General features: G+C 41.9%; 1 protein-coding gene across 2 annotated transcripts in view; it reads left to right on the top strand.

The window, feature by feature from the left end:
* Positions 1-18,258, top strand: part of FLACC1 (flagellum associated containing coiled-coil domains 1) — a 63,388-nt gene that overhangs the window by 3,017 nt on the left and 42,113 nt on the right. For both annotated transcript variants that reach the window (XR_012421372.1, XM_045367453.3), the window contains exons 2-7: positions 2,920-3,079; positions 3,588-3,659; positions 6,057-6,105; positions 7,554-7,687; positions 9,958-10,051; positions 10,582-10,643. Coding sequence is in view for 1 of the 2 variants with exons in the window: in XM_045367453.3 (XP_045223388.1) it covers positions 2,967-3,079; positions 3,588-3,659; positions 6,057-6,105; positions 7,554-7,687; positions 9,958-10,051; positions 10,582-10,643 (524 nt within the window). In the remaining variant the exon portion in view is untranslated. The remainder of the gene's footprint in view (positions 1-2,919; positions 3,080-3,587; positions 3,660-6,056; positions 6,106-7,553; positions 7,688-9,957; positions 10,052-10,581; positions 10,644-18,258) is intronic.

The raw sequence follows: 18,258 nt of genomic DNA, 5'->3' as shown, positions 1-18,258 counted from the left end.
CTGTTGCCTTCACTCCACTGCTCACTTAGCTCTCTTTCTGCCGACTCCTCTACTGACCGCAAGCTCCCTGAGGGCAAAATCCAGCCAGCATCTAGCACAGTACTCACAGCACGAGGCTCTAAAGATTTGTGCTGTTAAAGGAGCAGTTACGAGTGGGTGAGTAGTCACTTCATTTCTTTGAGTTTTAGTATCTTCATATGGAAAACAGATCCAACCTTAAGGTCCTCTCTAGCTCTTAAGGTCATTAGACACCATCAGTGGATTTCTCAAGCATCAGTCATGTTGGAGAAAAAGGTTGATTTCATTTTTTTGACTGGTTCTTAAGCAAATGTATTCCAGTATAATATTGAAAACTAATCATAGACTTAGAAATTTGAGTTAAATCTGTTATCATTTTAATGCTTCTGTTGGGCTATTGATTCTTATAACATTTTTGGCATTTGTTTTTATTACTAATGAAATATCCACTGACATGGCCGGGCACAGTGGCTCATGCCTGTAATCCCAGCACTTGGGAGGGCGAGGCAGGAGGATCACTTGAGGCCAGGAGTTCGAGATCAGCCTGGCCAACATGGCAAAACCCAGTCTCTACTAAAAATACAAAAATTGGCCAGGCATACTGGTGGGCACTTGTAGGAGGCTGGAGGCCTCCACCTACAGGAGGTTGAGGCAGGAGAATCACTTGAACCCAGGAAGCAGAGGTTGTAGTGAGCCAAGATTGCACCACTGCACTCCAGCCTGGGTGACAGAGCGAGACTCTGAAAAGAAAAAAGAAAAGAAGAAAAGAAAAGAGAAAAGAAATATCCACTGACATCATTTAAAAATCAAATAATGTTAAAAATTCATTAAGGAAAAGTCTCAATTTCTGCCCCACCCCCAACCTTTCAGTTCTACTTCTCAATGTGCTCCTAGAGGCAATTATTTTCAACTCTGTTATCTATTTCTTTGGAATTTTACCTCATACTTGCAAATAATTTGTCTGTGCTCCATATGTTAATTTTTCTTTCTGGTACATCAGATGAGGATTTGGCTCTTACACATCCCCATTCCGCTCATTCTTCCCGTGTAGTCACAATTCACTTTTTGGCTAAGTCAATGTTAAGTATTTACATTTGATACATATGAGTGTGTGCCATACTATGATTATGTTTACTTTCTCGTTCAATATTTTCTAGCTTGGAGTAATTGCACATTTTATTTTCTTAGGTTTCTATGTTTGTATTGCCAATCCCGCACCTACACTCCCAAATGCTCTGGTTCTGATTGCTCTGTAACGAAGTTACCACAAATTTAGTGGCTTCAAACAACACCAATTTATTATCTTACAGTTCTGAAAGTCAAAGCCCAAAATGAGTCTCACTGAGCTAAAATCAAGAGGTCAGCAGAGCTGCATTCCTTCCGGAGGCTCCAGGGAGGAATTTTGTTCCTTGCCTTTTCCAGCTTCTAGATGCTGCCCCAATTCCTTGGCTCCCGGACCTTTTCCTCAATCACTCCTACCTCTTCCTCCATTATCACATCTTCTCTGACTGATAATTCAGGTTAATCTCTGTATCTCAAAATCTTTCATTTAACCACAGCTGCTTTTGCCATGTAAGGTAACATAGTCACACTTTCCAGAGATTAGGACATGCGGTGTAGGGAAAGGGACAATATTCATCCTACCATGTGCTCCTACAGATCTACCAGCTGCCTGTCAATATTGTCAGGTAATCTACCAGTTCCAAGTCCTGCACCCTCTGGGACCTCTGATGAGTGAATTGGCTCCATCTTGTTCATACTCTGTCTTTGCAGGCACAAAGGCTGTAGTGAGCTATGGTGAGAGCCCTAGTTATGATGCCAAACATGTAGGGACATCCCTTGTGCAATCTTCTCTCCTCTCCCATTTTCTTGCTCTTATGGAATTAAATCTCTTTTAATGCTGTACTCTAATTTTAGTTGGATTCTGGAAAAGAAAGATAAGCCAGTGTGGTCAAGCCACCATGTTTATCTGATAGTTGTCTTTCATCAAGACTCTCATAATAGGGGTTTTGTTTTCATGGAGCCAGGGAAGGAGTTTCCACTCTGTAATTCAAAGAGGTGACCAGGAATGAGAAACGAGGAGATTCAGTTGCATTGTAGCTCAGGCAGCAGAACTGATTTTCCAGGAAGTTCTGTGCCGAACTTGCTGTGGGAATTTCTCTTCCCTTCAGTGAGAACTGGTGTGGCCTGCTGGAAAGGAAGGAGCTTGGGAGTCAAGGAGATTTGTGTTTGTTTCCAGCTCTGCAACTTCCTGCCACTGTGACTTCTCTGAGTCTCAGTAGCCTTATCTGTAGTATCAGCATAACAATAATTGAACGGTTTTACCTGACTCACAGCAAGGACTCAGTTATGGCAAATTTTATTTTATTTTATTTTATTTTTGTTTTATTTTATTTTTATCTTATTTTTTGCGAGGAAGTCTCACTCTCCACCCAGGCTGGAGTGCAGTGGCACAGTCTTGGCTCACTGCAACCTCTGCCTCCCAGGTTCAAGCAATCCTCCCACCTCAGCCTCCTGAGTGGCTGGGATTATAGGTGTGTACCACCATGCCCAGCTAATTTTTGTATTATTAGTAGAGACGGGGTTTCACCATGTTGGCCAGGCTGGTCTCAAACTCCTGACCTCAAGTGATCCATCCACCTCGGCTCCCCAAAGTGCTGGGATTACAGGCATAAGCCACCGTGCCTGGCCAGTTATGGCAAAGTTTAAATTGCTTTCAAGTCAAGTCTACTGAGTTGAAAGGGATGAGCTGTTAACCTATAGCCAAGACCCTGCACCAGATCAACAGCTTCTGGAGTCTACCATTGTTCTTTGGGTCCTCCCTGGGTTCTTCCCAATTTGTCTGTATTTTTGCTTTGATTCTAAATGGTTTAACTTTCTGCTGTTGTTTTTCGATTTCAGCAAGAGCCTCCTGATCTAGCAGCCAAGACTGCCACTGACCTTTGGCCATGTACCCCAACCCTCTCATCTATTGCACCTGCTGGGACCCCTGGAACTTGGGACCACGGAAGCTAATCAAGACCCCTCAACTACCACACAAGAACTCCACAGGGAGGTCCAAGTAAGAATTATCTGGGATGGGGTAGGCACAGGGACCTTGGGATCCATTTGTAGCCTCATTTCTTTCACAAGATTTCTAAAACAGCAAGTGTGGTAGCAAAATCCCAGGTGGGCCAGAAAGCCTTGCTTTCTCCAGCTTCCCTGCCAGCTGGTTGGCTGCACCCTCATCTTGCCAGCCCTGCCTGGGATTTTTGCCATTTTAAATGAGGAAGTCTCAGTGTTGGTGCAAAGGCAAAGTACGGCTTCCAACCAAAGGGCCTTGATGGCAGCTGCCCCCTCCATGTGGGATAAAGAGCTTTGGGAACTGGGGGACAAACTCTTCCTGGGACAGTGAACAACTGCTAGGGCCTTGGGCCTGAGTTTTAAAGGCCTCAGATTTTAAAGATTCCAGCTGTCAGAACATGCATTCCAATTTTGGGTCACTATAGGGATGTACTTAATCTGGGAGTGTTAAAAAGGGTTTCCAAATTTCCAACTTTTTTGTTTTAATTATTGTTTTTCACTTTCAGGCTAACTCCTCTTCTACCAGCTCCAAAAAATCACAATTACCTCCAACCAACAAAACCTGTTGTTTCCCCAAAGTAAGTATTGTTTTGTTTTGTTTTCTGTTTTTGAGATGGAGTCTCACTCTGTTGCCCAGGCTGGAGTGCAGTGGCGCAACCTCGGTGGCTCACTGCAACCTCCACTTCCCAGTCTCAAGAGATTCTCCTGCCTCAGTGTCTCGACTAGCTGGGACTACAGGTGTGCGAGTCACCATGCCCAGCTACTTTTTTGTATTTTAATAGAGACGGGGTTTCACCACGCTGCCTAGGGTGGTCTTGAACTCCTGAACTCAAGCAATCCACCCGCCTCGGCCTCCCAAAGTATTGGGATTACAGGCGTGAGCCACTGCTCCCAGCAGTTTGTTTGTTTGAGATGGAGTCTTGCTGTGTCACCCAGGCTGGACCACAGTGGTGCCATCTTGGCTCAATCCAACCTCCACCTCCCTGGTTCAAACGATTCTCCTGCCTTAGCCTCCTGAGTAGCTGGGATTACAGGCACCCATCACCATGCCCAGGTAATTTTTGTATTTGTGGTAACAACGGGGTTTCACTGTGTTGGCCAGGCTGGTCTTGAACTCCTGACCTTAAGTGATCAGCCCTCCTCGACCTTCAAATTGCTGGGATTACAGTCGTGAGCCACTGCTCCTGGCCTTAAGTATTTGTATGTCCGTGAGGCAGAAATGGTTTAAGGCATGTGAATAAAATAATCTCCCTCCCACCTGGCCTGACTTGAACTAATTGATGCCAGGGATGTTAGAGAATTGCCAGAATCCACCTTGATTTCTCGCAAACCTCAGATCCTACATGTAGATTTTGGGGTCCTCTGCATCCACAGCTTCCAAAGTCATTGCATCATTTGATTCAAAGTCACTGTATCAACTGCTCTCCACAGGGGTGCCCTCAATAGCTCTTTTCTGCCCTCGAGCCCAAAGCTTGATACGCCCTTTTGTCACAGAGCCTTGACCCTCCCATGCATTTAGGGTGGTGACCCACTCTTTAGCTGATTACTTTCCTGTGTCTAAGATTTTCTGTGGGTTGCATCTTGGTTTTAATCACAAATTAAAAATTTTACTCACATTTTACAAGCTTAGAAATGTATCTTAGTTTTAGGTCTTTGTATGAATCTTTGTATTCCATTAATTTTTGGAAAATATTTATTGAACACCTATTATTTATTAGGCACTGTTTCAGGTGCTGGGAAAACAGCCAGAAACACAATAAAGTCTCCACTCTCCTGGCACTTATCTTCTAGTGAGGGAGGGGAAGAGGACCATAAACTAGTTATTACATCTGAGGTTGGCAAGTGCTACACAGAAAAACAATGCAGGCAAAGTGGGAGGGGCTGTGAGGGTGGGGATACTTTATGTAGGGAGGTCGGGCGAGTCCCTGTGTAAAGGGGACAGAAGGAGCCTTGATGATTCCTGGGGCAAGCACTCTTGGCAGAGGGACCAGCAAGTCCAAAGGTCCTGGGGTGGGAACTTGCTTGGCATGTCTGACCTCTTCCAGGAAGGCAGAGGCCAGTGTGGCATGAGCGGAGCAAGTGAGCAGGGAGTGGTGGGAGATGAGCTCAAAGCAGATAATGAGGTGATGGGTGTGGTGGGCAGGACAGTGACCCCCTCCCAAGGACGTCTACACCCTAACACCCAGAGACTGCAAATATGTTGCCAAAGAGGAATTAAGGCTGCAGATGGAATTAAGGTTGCTAATCAGCTGACCTTGAGTTGGAGAGATTATCCTGGATTATCCCAGACCCCATGTAATCACAAAGGTCCTTCTTTGTACGTGAAAGAGGAGGTCAGAGTGTCAGAGTCAGAGAAGGAGCTGTGACAACAGAAGCAGAGGTCAGAGCGATGCAATTGCTGCTGGCTTTGGAGATGGAGGGAAAGGTCACTGTGAACATATACACATATATGGTATTCATTTTTTATATAGTATATATAAAGATTTGAATGAAAAACAAGTTTAACTTCAACGTTTGTATCTTAATGGGATTCATTTCATTATCTGGAACATTTGTTTATATAGAATGTTTCATTCTCCAATAAAGAGAGTTCCTTACAGTTCCCTGAACTGAGTGTGTGTGTGCCCGTGTGTGTGTAAAAGGGGGGCGAGGGGTGTCACCTGACTCACAGAGCCTTGACTCAGGGAGAATATGTAAGGGTCCCTCTAGCTGGTTTATGCTCCTCCAAAACAGAAGTTGCCCAACATCATAGGACAACTCTTTTGCCTCCTTGGGCAGGACCTTTTCATGAGCGCTCCCACTTTGGGGCCCTCAGGAGCCCGGCTTCAGTGAGTTCCCCAACTATCCTAGGGATCCCCTAAGAAGGTCAGGTCAGAGAGCAGAAGTCAGATGGTGGCGGCCTCAGGGTTCAGCTCCTAAGCTTTGAACTTCTCTTTGCTGTCTGGTTGCTTTCTGAGCATGTCTTTCTCTTGCAGAAAGAAAATCCATGCAGCAAGGCAAGAAGAGAGCAATAAATCATTTTATGTGAGTAAAGGCAGGAAGAGGGTGGTGGGACTAAAATGTATTGAGCGCCTACCATGTGCAAGCGTGGGCCTTTTACATTTTTATACTTACCTTGTTGAATCTTCACAAAGATCCTGGGAGGAGGTGCTGTTATTATTGCATATTGTGCATGGCAGGTAAGTGTAAGAACCACGACTTGAACTCAGCTCAGCCAGATTCCAGAGTGGGCATTTAATTGCCACTCTCTCCTGCTTGCACAAGGCAAACAGAGTGTCCCAGGGAAACCGGACATGACAGCTAGTCCAGGCCAGTGAACAGCTCATGCCCAGATGCAGGAAGCCCTCTGCTGACCTTGGGAAGTCACGAATGCTGGGGAGAGGCAGCCGGGACCCCTCAGGGGAGCAGGGGCGGGAGGGCACTAGAGAAGGTGATGGGAACCAAACTCTAAGGATCTTGGTGCCTACCTGGGAATGTGGGCCTGACCCTTCTGGTGTCTGGGAGCCTTTACTGGTCTTACACAGGCACAGGACCAAGTAAGAGTTATATTTCAGAAGAAGCAGTCTCTGGTGGGATATAATTGATACATTTTACTGTATTCTGTGTTTATCTAGTTTTTGTTTGTTTGTTTGTTTGTTTGTTTTTAAATACCATGCAGTCCTTTAATGGTTAGGGAAAAAATGTACAAGCAAAAATATAATTGCCCTCTAGGTGGAGAGGATGAACTGTTGGGGAGCAAGAGTGAAGGCAGAGAAGTCAGAGTCCAAGAGAAAGATGGTGGTGGCCTGGGGCTGTCAGGCAGGGGTGTGGAGAGAGGAGGGTGATTCAGAGAGACATGAAGGGGTGACAACGGCAGGGCTCAAGGGGCTGCAGCGTGTGCTGTGCAGCTCTCAGAGCCCCAGGGCTTGCCCTGGTCCAGGCCAGCGGAGGCCCTGCCCAGGTTTCTGACTTGGCATCTAATGGGAGAAGGAGGAGGAAATGACATTTTGTTTGCAACGATCCTAGTCATTTTCTCATATGTTGTTTTGTTTTTCCCTCACAAAAGCCATTTGAGAAGGAGTTATTAACCCCACTTTCTGATGAGAAAACTGAGGCACAGAGATGCTGGATGGCTATTGTCTGGTGGCAGAGCCAAGATTTACTCAGGCCTCTGTGATTCCAAAACCTGAGCAGTTGCCGCATGCCCACCTCCAGCCACAAGGGTGAACACAAGTGGCAGGGCAGGGGCATCAATGGCTTGGTGTGGCACAGAGCTTGAGAGGCCCCTAGGGACACCCAGGAGCCTACTAAGCGTCAGGTTTGAGTCTCAGAGATGTGAGGATGAGCTACAATGGGTGAAGGGCCCACAAGGGCGTGGGCTCTGGAGTCCCAGGTCCCTGTTTTTAAGATGTGAGTGAGGCAATAGGAGAAGATTTGGAGAAATCTCAGCACTCCAAGTCTGCCATTTTATCCTACTTTCCCTTGATGCCTAGGAAGTGATCAACGTGTCACCTGGCTATCAACTTGTTCGGAATCGGGAACAGATTTCTGTCACCTTAGGGGATGAGATGTTTGATGGGAAAAAGCGGTGGGAATCGGAGATCCCGAACAAAGACAGATTTTCCAGGTAATGCTGTTGAACCAACATTCAGCTGCTTGGGGCTACTCCCACCAGCTCAGCCTGGCCTCAGGGATAAGCCAAAGCCACTATGCCCACACCCAGGCCACTGGTGCCTGCTCTGGAGGGGCCACAAGGGCACCCCCCTCCCCACCCCTGCTTCCTGATGATGCATCTCTCCACATCTGCCTCTCTTTCCTCTGATCCCATCCGTGAGCAGATCCAAGGGGCAGGATGAAGATTGATTGGGAGTTATGTGATTGATCCCAAAGGATAGCAATTGTTCCTGGGGTGAGGAATAGATAGAAGAGCCATAAATTAGTCTGAATTTGGGGCATGCAAATTAAGTAAAGTGAGGGTTTCTGGGAGGCTGGAATGCACATGGTTTTTTTTTGGTTTTTTTTTTTGTTTTTTTGAGACAAAGTCTCTCTCTGTCACCCAGGCTGGAGTTTAGTAGCACGATCTCGGCTCACTGCAACCTCTGCCTCCCAGGTTTAAGCAATTCTCATGCCTTAGCCTCTCGAGTAGCTAGGATTACAGGCTTGCACTACCACACCCAGCTAATTTTTGTAGTTTTAGTAGAGATGGGATTTCACCATGTTAGCCAGGCTGGTCTCTAACTCCTGACCTCAGGTAGTAATCCTCTGGCCTCAGCCTCCCAAAGTGCTGGGATTATAGGCTTGAGCCACCGCGCCCAGCCTCTTTTTCATTATGTCCAAAAATACTACTCAGCTCATGCCCCTGGGAGATGAAGTGTGGAAGGTTCCGGCCTGACTTCATCCTGTTAGCACAGCCATCCTGTCTGTCTTCAGGCCCCACCCACTCTCTGTCCTCCAATGCCATATCAAGTATATCTCCATGTCTTTCTTTTTTCATTAACAGATGCAGATTCATCTCTACATCTTTTCATTCTACCCTTTAATCTCTTATTCATATCTTCTGCTTCCCCGATATCCTGCCCATGTTCAGGCATCTTACTTCTTAACTGCACTACTGATGGCTCTCCAAGTGCCTCTTCCCTCAGGCTTATTTTGCTGTAAGAATTATTTTTTCAACACACAAGTCTGAAAGACCAACAATAGAAAACATACACACACACACACACACACACACACACACACACACACAATCGTCTGCCTATCTGCTAGTGTATTGGCAGAATTCAACCAAACTGTTAGCAGTGGTTACATCTGGGAAGGGATTCAGATTGAGGGTGAGTCTGAAGGACCCTCAAGTCGAATGATGCCATGCCATGGAGTCTCTCTGATCTGACCTGGCCCAGAGAGGCCGGACCCAAGTTCTTGTCTTCCCACCCAGGGGCATTCAGCCTCTGCTTTCTTTTCCCTGCTTATCCATAGCCCTCTGCAGGAAGAGAATGGGGCATGCGCTTATAGTCAAGCTAGCACGACAGCCCACCTCTTGGCCTCACAAGGAAGTTGTCACCCGTTGTGCACAATAAAACATGAAAACGTGTGCTTGTTGTATTCACTGGTAAAGCTGTGAGTGTTGTTTATAGTGAGGATCGTGTTCAAAAGATAGGGGCTCCCTATTATTCAACTTTCTCATGCCTTTTCTTTCTCATACCCTGGGACTGTCTCCTCCTGTATCCCCTCTCTTGTTTTGTCAGCCCACATTCTCTCTGTGCTCAGTTAGACATGGGAGGTGGTTGACCAAAGAGGTCAAAGCATCTTGCATTGAGGACTTCCTCTCAGCTCCACTGCACATGGCACCACCTGCTGCCTTGTCACTGTAGCCCAACCAGACAGAGTTAAATAATTTACAGATATCATGGCAGCCTTAGACCCAGAAACACAGAAAACTATGACCTGTGCTGAAAGCCACTCTCTTAAATCCCCTCTTAGTCCCATCTCTGGCCCAGTCCTTGTCTGTGGTTCACAGTCAGCATCAATCCTATTGCACATCTTCTAATTTCCTAATCCCCTGAACTTCATCCTCTGTTTCAACCATCATCACCAAATCAAGGTCAAACTCTAATAAATTTCTGACATATTCTTATTTTCCTTCTACTCAGTAGGGCACCAAACCATCCTGTTCAAGTCTAGTGAGCTTACCCAAAAGAGTCAGATCTGAGCCTCAACTGCCTTATTGCCAAATGCCTTCTCTAAGACTGTCCCTATCCCTCCACCCCCACCTCATAATGATGGAGCAGGTGCAGGACATGGCCAGCTCTCACCAGGCCAGAGTCAGTCATGCTCAGGGGTCTGAGTGGCATGGAATGGTAAGCTTTGTGGGTGATAGAAGAATTACTTCTCCTACAGGGCCAACATCATTTCTGACCTACAAGAGCAAATTTCAGAGCTGACAGCAATAATTGAACAAATGAACAGAGACCACCAGTCTGCCCAGAAATTGGTGAGTGACCTTACATTAGCTAACATCTTCATGGGCAAGATAAAATTAATGTTTCACCTGAAAGTGAGCAAATCCTGCCTGCTAGAATGGAATTATACTGTCAACAAGGATTAACACTAGATTTTAAGTTCCTTGAAGGCAAGATCTGAGTCTTAGTCCTCTTTGGCTCTTCCAAGCCAAGCCCTTTGTTCAATAAATGATTGCTCAATTGAATTACATATCCAAAAATCTGAAGGCCATGATGTAACAGAGATGATGGTCTAGCACCGGAGACCAGACCTACCCAAAAAAACTAGTCAGTGAAAAAGATGCACCAACATTATGAACTGAATAAGTAGAAAACAACATAGAGCAAGGCACAAATTGTTCTGTTCCCTTATTAATAATGTGCTCTCTGGCACTGCAGAGCACAGTGGAAGAGGGGCGGGAAGGGGGCCGTGCCCCATGAATTGGAAGGTTTTTCAGAAGGTGCAGATCAGAATGGGACGGGGTCCTCAGTCTTGTGTTATTGATGCTGATTTTATTTCCAGCTCTCCAATGAAATGGACCTCCGCTGTGCTGAGATGAAGCAGAACTTTGAAAACAAGAACAGGTACACTTTCTGGCATGGACCCTTGTGTGCTGATGGCTCTAAGGCTCCTGCATCCTTTGCAGGATTTTAGTTCACTGGGTCTTCAGATAGTTCCAAATGGAGTTTGGGGGATGAGGGGTGGGGGAGATGAACAAGACACATGTCTTTGAAGAGCAGGATGGCTTGATTCAAAGCCACTAAAATAAACCACAAAGAAAGTTATTACTGCTTTTGCATTTTATCATCCAATCCTTTCATTTCAATTATAATCTCCCTTTTTGTTGGTTACTGAGAAGAGTCATTTTTGTTCTCTATGAGATTTCTGTGATAAATAACTGTTGTTCTCAGCCAAGTCTCCTCCTCCACCATCTCCTCGTTCTTCTCTTCCTCCTCCTCTTTTTCTTTTTCTCACCTCTACTCTCCCTGGCTGCTAGGTCAGGGACTCAGCAAAATAGGAAGAAAGTATGAGAGAGTCAGGAGCAAAGTCAAATCAAGAGAAAATTAAAAGGAGTCCAAATATAGAGAGATAGAGAATAGAACACGGTTACCACAGTCGGGCAGGAGGAAGAAAATGGGGAGATATTAATCAAATGATACAATGTTGCAAATATGTAGGGTGAACAAGTCCAAAAATATAATGTAAAAAGATGAGAGCTATAGTTAATGGCGGGCGCCTGTAGTCCCAGCTACTCAGGAGGCTGAGGCAGGAGAATGGCGGGAACCCTGGAGGCGGAGCTTGCAGTGAGCCGAGATCGCGCCACTGCACTCCAGCCTGGGCAACAGCGTGAGACTCCGTCTCAAAAAAAAAAAAAAAAAAAAAAGAATGTTGCTAAATGAGTTTATAGCTGTTCTCACCACAGGGGGAAAATCGTTAACTAAGTGAGCTGATGAATACGTTAATTTGTTCCACTATAGTAACCTTTAACTATATGTTCGTAGTAATCTCCATTATTGTAACCATTTGTGTATATATATATACACACACACACATATAAACTCTACATATATATATGCTTGTGTAGTGTGTGTGTGTATATATATATAGTAAAAATTATGTGTAGTATATAGATACAGTAAGATGGTTACTATAGTAGAGATGCATATATATATGACATATATAGATGAATCTTATGACATCATGTTGTATACCTTAAATATACACAATACGATTTACTTTTTAAAAGAGTTTTATTATGTGTATGGGTGAAGATAATCTTAACATCCCCTTTCAGGCTACTTGCTGCACACCAGAGCAGCCTTAGAAATCCTGGTGGAGAGATAGCACTCTTAGTTGAGTCATAGCCATTTATACATTTATTTATCTATAGACTTTACCTGTTAGAGTAGTTTTAGGTTTACAGGAAAAATGAGGAGAAAGTACAGAGAGTTCCTGTGCACCCGTTCCTAATCAAATTCAATCAAATTAAACTCAAAGATGAGTACACCAAGACACATAATAATCAAACTATCAAAAATCAAAGACAAAGCAAAAATTCTGAGAGCTTCAGAAGGTAAGAAACACATCACACACAAAGGAGTGCCAATGCAATTGTAATTTCTGAACACAAACCCTGCAGGCCAGGAGTCAGTGTGATGATGTACTAAAGTGCTGAAGGAAAAAACTGCCTACCAAGCAAAGACAGCAAAGCTGTCTTCCCCAGTTGAGGAAGAAATAGAAACTTTCCCAAACAAAAATTAAGGGAGTTCATTACCACTATGCCTGCCTTACAGAAATTGCAAAAGAAAGTTTTAAAAACTGAAACAGAAAGCTGCTGACTAATAACATGAAACATATGAAAGCACAACACTCAATAGTATAAGCAAAATAGAGTCATACTCAGAATATTTTAGGACTGTGATGATGGGATGTAAGACAATTTTATCCCAACATGAGGGTAAAAATACAAAACTGTTAACTATAGCTAAAATAAATTTTCAAGGATATACATTATAAAATGATATCAATTCTGATATCAAAAACAACATGTTAGGGAGGGAGTAAAACTGTTGAGTCATTGTATGCAATTAAACTTGTTATCAGCTTGAAATAGCTTATTACAAGAGCAAGATATTCTAACTAAGTGTCGTGGTAACCACAAAGAAAAAAATCTTTAGCAGGATTCAAAGCATACACGACAAAAAATATCAAACCACAAAAGAAGAGAGCAAGAGAGGTAGAAAGAATCTACAAAACAATAAAACAAAAATTAACAAAATAGCAGTAGTAAGTCCTTACCTATTAATAATTACCTTGAATGTAAATGGATTAAATTCTCTGATTAGAAAAATTAGAATGGGTGAATGGAGTTTTTAAAAACAAGAACCAACTATATGCTGCCTACAAGAGACTCATGTCACCTGTAAGGCACATGAGCACCCCTCCCAGGGTCTGAGAGTAAGCCCACTAAACCTTCCGCTACCACCATTGCTGGCACCTACCTGCATGCACCACCTATGGGCCTGAGGACAGGACCACCCAACTTCTCATAGCCACTGCCAACACCAGTGAGTACCACTTGGGTCCCAGACGGTTGTCTCACTACTGCTACTGCCATCAGCCACAACACACCCATTGCCAATGGGTCTGTGAACCTACCTACCTGCCCAGCCCATAGCTGCCATTCCTGACACCTGAAAAAGCCACTAAAGGCCCAAGAATTGGCCTGCCTGAACCCACTAATACTTAATGCCAGCATATGCCACCCTGGGGCCCAAAGATAGGCACACTTATAAAACTAGAATAAAACTAGAAATCAATAACAAGAAAAACTTTGGAAACTATACAAATGCATGGAAATTAAACAGCATTCTCCTGAATGACCAATAGAACAATGAAGAAATTAAGATGGAAATAAAAAAAATTTCTTGAAACAAAAAAAATTGAAATACAACATACCAAAGCCTGTGAGATACAGCAAAAGCAGTGCTAAGACAGAAGTTTATAGCAATAAACACCTACATCAAAAAAGTAGAAAGACTTCAAATAAATAGTCTAACGATGCACCTGAAGGAATTGAAAACCAAGCCCAAAATTAGTAGAAGAAAAGAAGTAGTAAGATCAGACCAGAACTAAATGAAATAGAAACTACAAAAACAATACAAAGGATCAGCAAAAAAAAATAAGTTCTTTAAAAAGATGAATGAAATTGATAAACCACTAGCTAGACTAGCCAAAAAAAGACAAGAGAAGACCCAAATAAAATCAGAAATGAAAAAAGAGACATTACAGCTGATGCCACAGAAATACAAGAAATCGTCAGAGACTATTATGAACAACTATAACACTAACAAACTAAAAAACTTAGCAAAAAGAGATAAATTCCTGAAAACCTAAAATCTACCAAGATGAAGCAGGAAGAAATTGAAAATTATTCAAGACCAATAATGAGTAGCAAGGTTGAATCAGTAATAAAAACTCTCCCAACAAAGAAAAGCCCAGGACTAGATGGATTCACTGACAAATTCTACCAAACACACAAAGGAGAACTAATAGCAATCCTCCTCAAACTATTCAAAAAAAAAAATGAAGAGGAGGGAATTCTCCCTTACTTATTCTGTGAGGCCAGCATTACCTTAATACCAAAGTCAGATGACAATACAACAACAGCCAAAAGAAAACTACGGATGAATATCTCTGATGAACACAGATGCAAAAATCTTCAATGAAATACTAGCAAACCAAATCCAACAATATATCAAAAATATAATATACCATGACCAAGTGGTACTTATAACAGAAATGCAAGGATAGTTCAGCATATGAAAATCAATAAACATGATATCAACATCAACAGAATGAAGGACAAAAATCATGTGATCATCCCAATAGATGCAGAAAAAGCGTTTCATAATAGTCAACATTGCTTCATGATTAAAAAAAAAAAACCTTTCAACAAGCTAGACATAGAAGAAACATACCTCAACATAACAAAGGCTATATATGACAAATATGCAGCTATCATCATACTGAATAGGGAAAAGCTGAAAACTTTTCCTCTAAGAATTGGAACAAGATAAGGATGCCCACTTTTACCGCTCTTATTCAATATAGTACTGGAAGTCCTAGCCAGAGCAGTCCTGCAATAGAAAGAAAGAAAAGGCATCCAAATTGGAAAAGAGGAAACCAAATGATCTCTCTTTGCAGAAAAGCATGATCTTATATATGAAAATCACAAAAAACTCCATCAAAAAAACTCTTAGAACTAATAAACAAATTCAGTAAAGTTGCAGAATATAAAATCAACATACGAATATCAGTTGCATTTCTGTGCACCAACAATGGAATAGCCAAAAGAGAAATCAATTAGGCAATAACATTTACAGTGACTACAAAGCATAAAATAAAATATCTAGGAATAAATTTAACCAAAAAGGTGAAAGACCTTTAGAAGGAAGACTACAAAACACAGATATAAGAAACTGAAGATGACACAAACAAATGGAAAGATATTTCATCCGTGCTCATGGACTGGAAGATTTAATGTCACCAAAATGGCCATGCTGCCCAATGCAGTACAGACTCGATGCAATCCCTAAATCACCAATGTCACTTTTCACAGAAACAGAAAAAATAATTCTAAAGTTCATATGGAACAAAAAATGAGCCAGAATAGCCAAAGCAATCCCGTGGGGGAAAAAAAAATCTGGAGTTATCACATTACCTGACATCAAAATATGTTACAAGACCAGGCATGGTGACTCACTCCTGTAATCTCAGCACTTTGGGAGGCCAAGGCGAGAGGATGGCTTGTGTCCAAGAGTTTCAGACTAACCTGCACAACATAGCAAGACACCATCTACACAAAAGATTAAAAATTAGCCAGTTACTATGGAATGTGCCTGGAGTCCTAGCTACTTGGGAGGCTGAGGTGGGAGGATCACTTGAGCCCAGATGGTCAAGGCTGCAGTGAGCTATGATCATGCCACTGCACTCCAACTGTACTCATTGATATAGATCAAGGCTATCATAATTGAAATGGCATGGTATTAGTATAAAAATAGACACATAAACATAAAGCATGGAACAGAATAGAGAATCCAGAAATAAATTCATATAATTACAGCCAACTGATCTTTGACAATGCTGTCAAGAACATACACTGGGAACAGGGCACCCTCTTCAATAAATGATACTGGGAAAACTGAATAACCATATGCAGAAGAGTGAAACTAGACCCCTATCTCTCGTCATATACAAAAATGAACTCAAGATGGATTAAAGCCTTAAATGTAAGATCCAAAGCTATAAAACTACTAGAATAAAACATAGGGAGAAGTCTTCATTACATTGGTCTAGGCAAACATTTTATGACTAAGACTTTGAAAGCACAGGCAACAAAAACAAAAAAAGACAAATGGACTATATTAAATTAAAAAGCTTCTACACAGCAAAAGAAACCACCAACAGAGTGAAGAGACATTCTCTTAAATGGGAGAAAATATTTGCAAACTACTCATTTGACAGATGACTCAAACAATCCAACAGTAAAACAAACACAAATTCATTAAAAATGGGCAAAGGACATCAGTAGACATTTATTAAAGGAAGACGTACAAATAGCCAACAAGTATGTGTTCAACATCACTAATCATCAGGGAAATGTAGAGCAAAAACACAAGATATCATCTTACACCAGTGAGAATGGCTATTATAAGAAGACAAAAAATAACACATGTTGACGAAGATGTGGAGAAAAGCGAACTCTTATATACTGTTGGTGGAAATGTAAATTAGTACAGCCATTATGGAAAACAGTATAGAGATTTCTCAAAAAATTAAAAATATGAACCAGCAATTCAACTACTGGATATTTCTTCAAAGATTGTGGAGAACACGAAATGCTATACACTATTGGTGGGGATGTTAATTAGTTCAGCCACTGTGGAAAGTGGTTTGGAGATTTCTCAAAGAACTTGAGACAGAATTACCATTTGACCCAGTGATCCCATTATTGGGTGTATTATATGCAAAGGAATATAAATCATTCTACCAAAAAGACACATGCATGTGTATGTTCATCACATCACTATTCACAGTAATAAAGATATGGAATCAACCTAGATGCCCATCAGTGGTAGATTGGATAAAGAAAATGTGGTTCCATGTAACACCATGGAATACTACACAGCAATAAAAAAGAACAAAATCATGTTCTTTGCAGCAATATGGATGCAGCTGAAGGCCATTATCCTAAGCAAATTACCACAGGAACAGAAAACCAAATGCTGCATATTTTCACTTATAAGTGGGAGCTAAACATTGTGTACAGATGGGTACAAAGAAGGGAGCAATAGATGGTGGGGCCTACTTGAAGGTGGAGGTTGGGAGGAGAGTGAGGGTTCAAAAACAACCTATCAGGTACTATGCTCACTACCTGGGCAATGAAATCATTTGTACACCAAACCCCAGTGACATACAATTTACCTGGGCAACGAATATATACATGTACACGTACCCCTAAACCTAAAATAAAAATGGAAAAAGAAAAAAATTAGTAGCATTTCTAAACACTAATAGTTAATGATCTAAAAAAGAAATTAAGAAAACAATTCTATTTATACCAGCTTAAAAAATAAGATACCTAGGAATAAATTTAACCAAGGAAGTGAAAGATTTCTACACTGAAAATTATGAAACATCGATAAAAGAAATTGAAGAAGAAGCAAATAAATGGAAAGATATTCCATGTTCATGGATTGGAAGAATTAATATTGTTTAAATGATCATACTACCCAAAGCATTACACAGAGTTAATGCAATCACGATCAAAATACCGAAAATGTTCTTCACAAAAAGAGAAGAAATAATCTTAAAATTCATATGGAACTACAAAGTCCCCAAATAGCCAAAACAATCCTGAGCAAAAATAACAAAGCTAAAGGCACCTGACTTTTTTTTTTTTTTAATTTATTTATTATTATTATACTTTAAGTTGTAGGGTACATGTGCATAACGTGCAGGTTTGTTACATATGTGTACTTGTGCCATGTTGGTGTGCTGCACCCATCAACTCGTCATTTACATCAGGTATAACTCCCAATGCAATCCCTCCCCCCTTCCCCCTCCCCATGATAGGCCCCGGTGTGTGATGTTCTCCTTCCTGAGTCCAAGTGATCTCATTGTTCAGTTCCCACCTATGAGTGAGAACATGCGGTATTTGGTTTTCTGTTCTTGTGATAGTTTGCTAAGAATGATGGTTTCCAGCTGCATCCATGTCCCTACAAAGGACACAAACTCATCCTTTTTTATGGCTGCATAGTATTCCATGGTGTATATGTGCCACATTTTCTTAATCCAATCTGTCACTGATGGACATTTGGGTTGATTCCAAGTCTTTGCTATTGTGAATAGTGCTGCAATAAACATACGTGAAGGCACCTGACTTTAAATTATACTACAAAGCTATAGTAACCCAAACAGCATGATACTGGCATAAAAAAACAGATGTGTAGACCAATGGAACAGAACAGAGGCCTGTAAATAAATGTATACACCCATAGCCAACTGATTTTTGACAAAAGTGCCAAGAGCACACACTGGGAAAAAGATAGCCTTTTCAATTAATGGCTTTTAGTCAAATTAAAAGAAGTAGATAAAATGAAGAGAGATCTCAAAGAAACTAATATTACACCTCAC

This window comes from Macaca fascicularis, chromosome 12 (assembly GCF_037993035.2).
Source record: "Macaca fascicularis isolate 582-1 chromosome 12, T2T-MFA8v1.1".
NCBI classification, from domain to species: domain Eukaryota; kingdom Metazoa; phylum Chordata; class Mammalia; order Primates; family Cercopithecidae; genus Macaca; species Macaca fascicularis.
The sequence above is the reverse complement of the archived record's forward strand: the minus strand, read 5'-3'. Positions and strand labels throughout refer to the sequence as shown.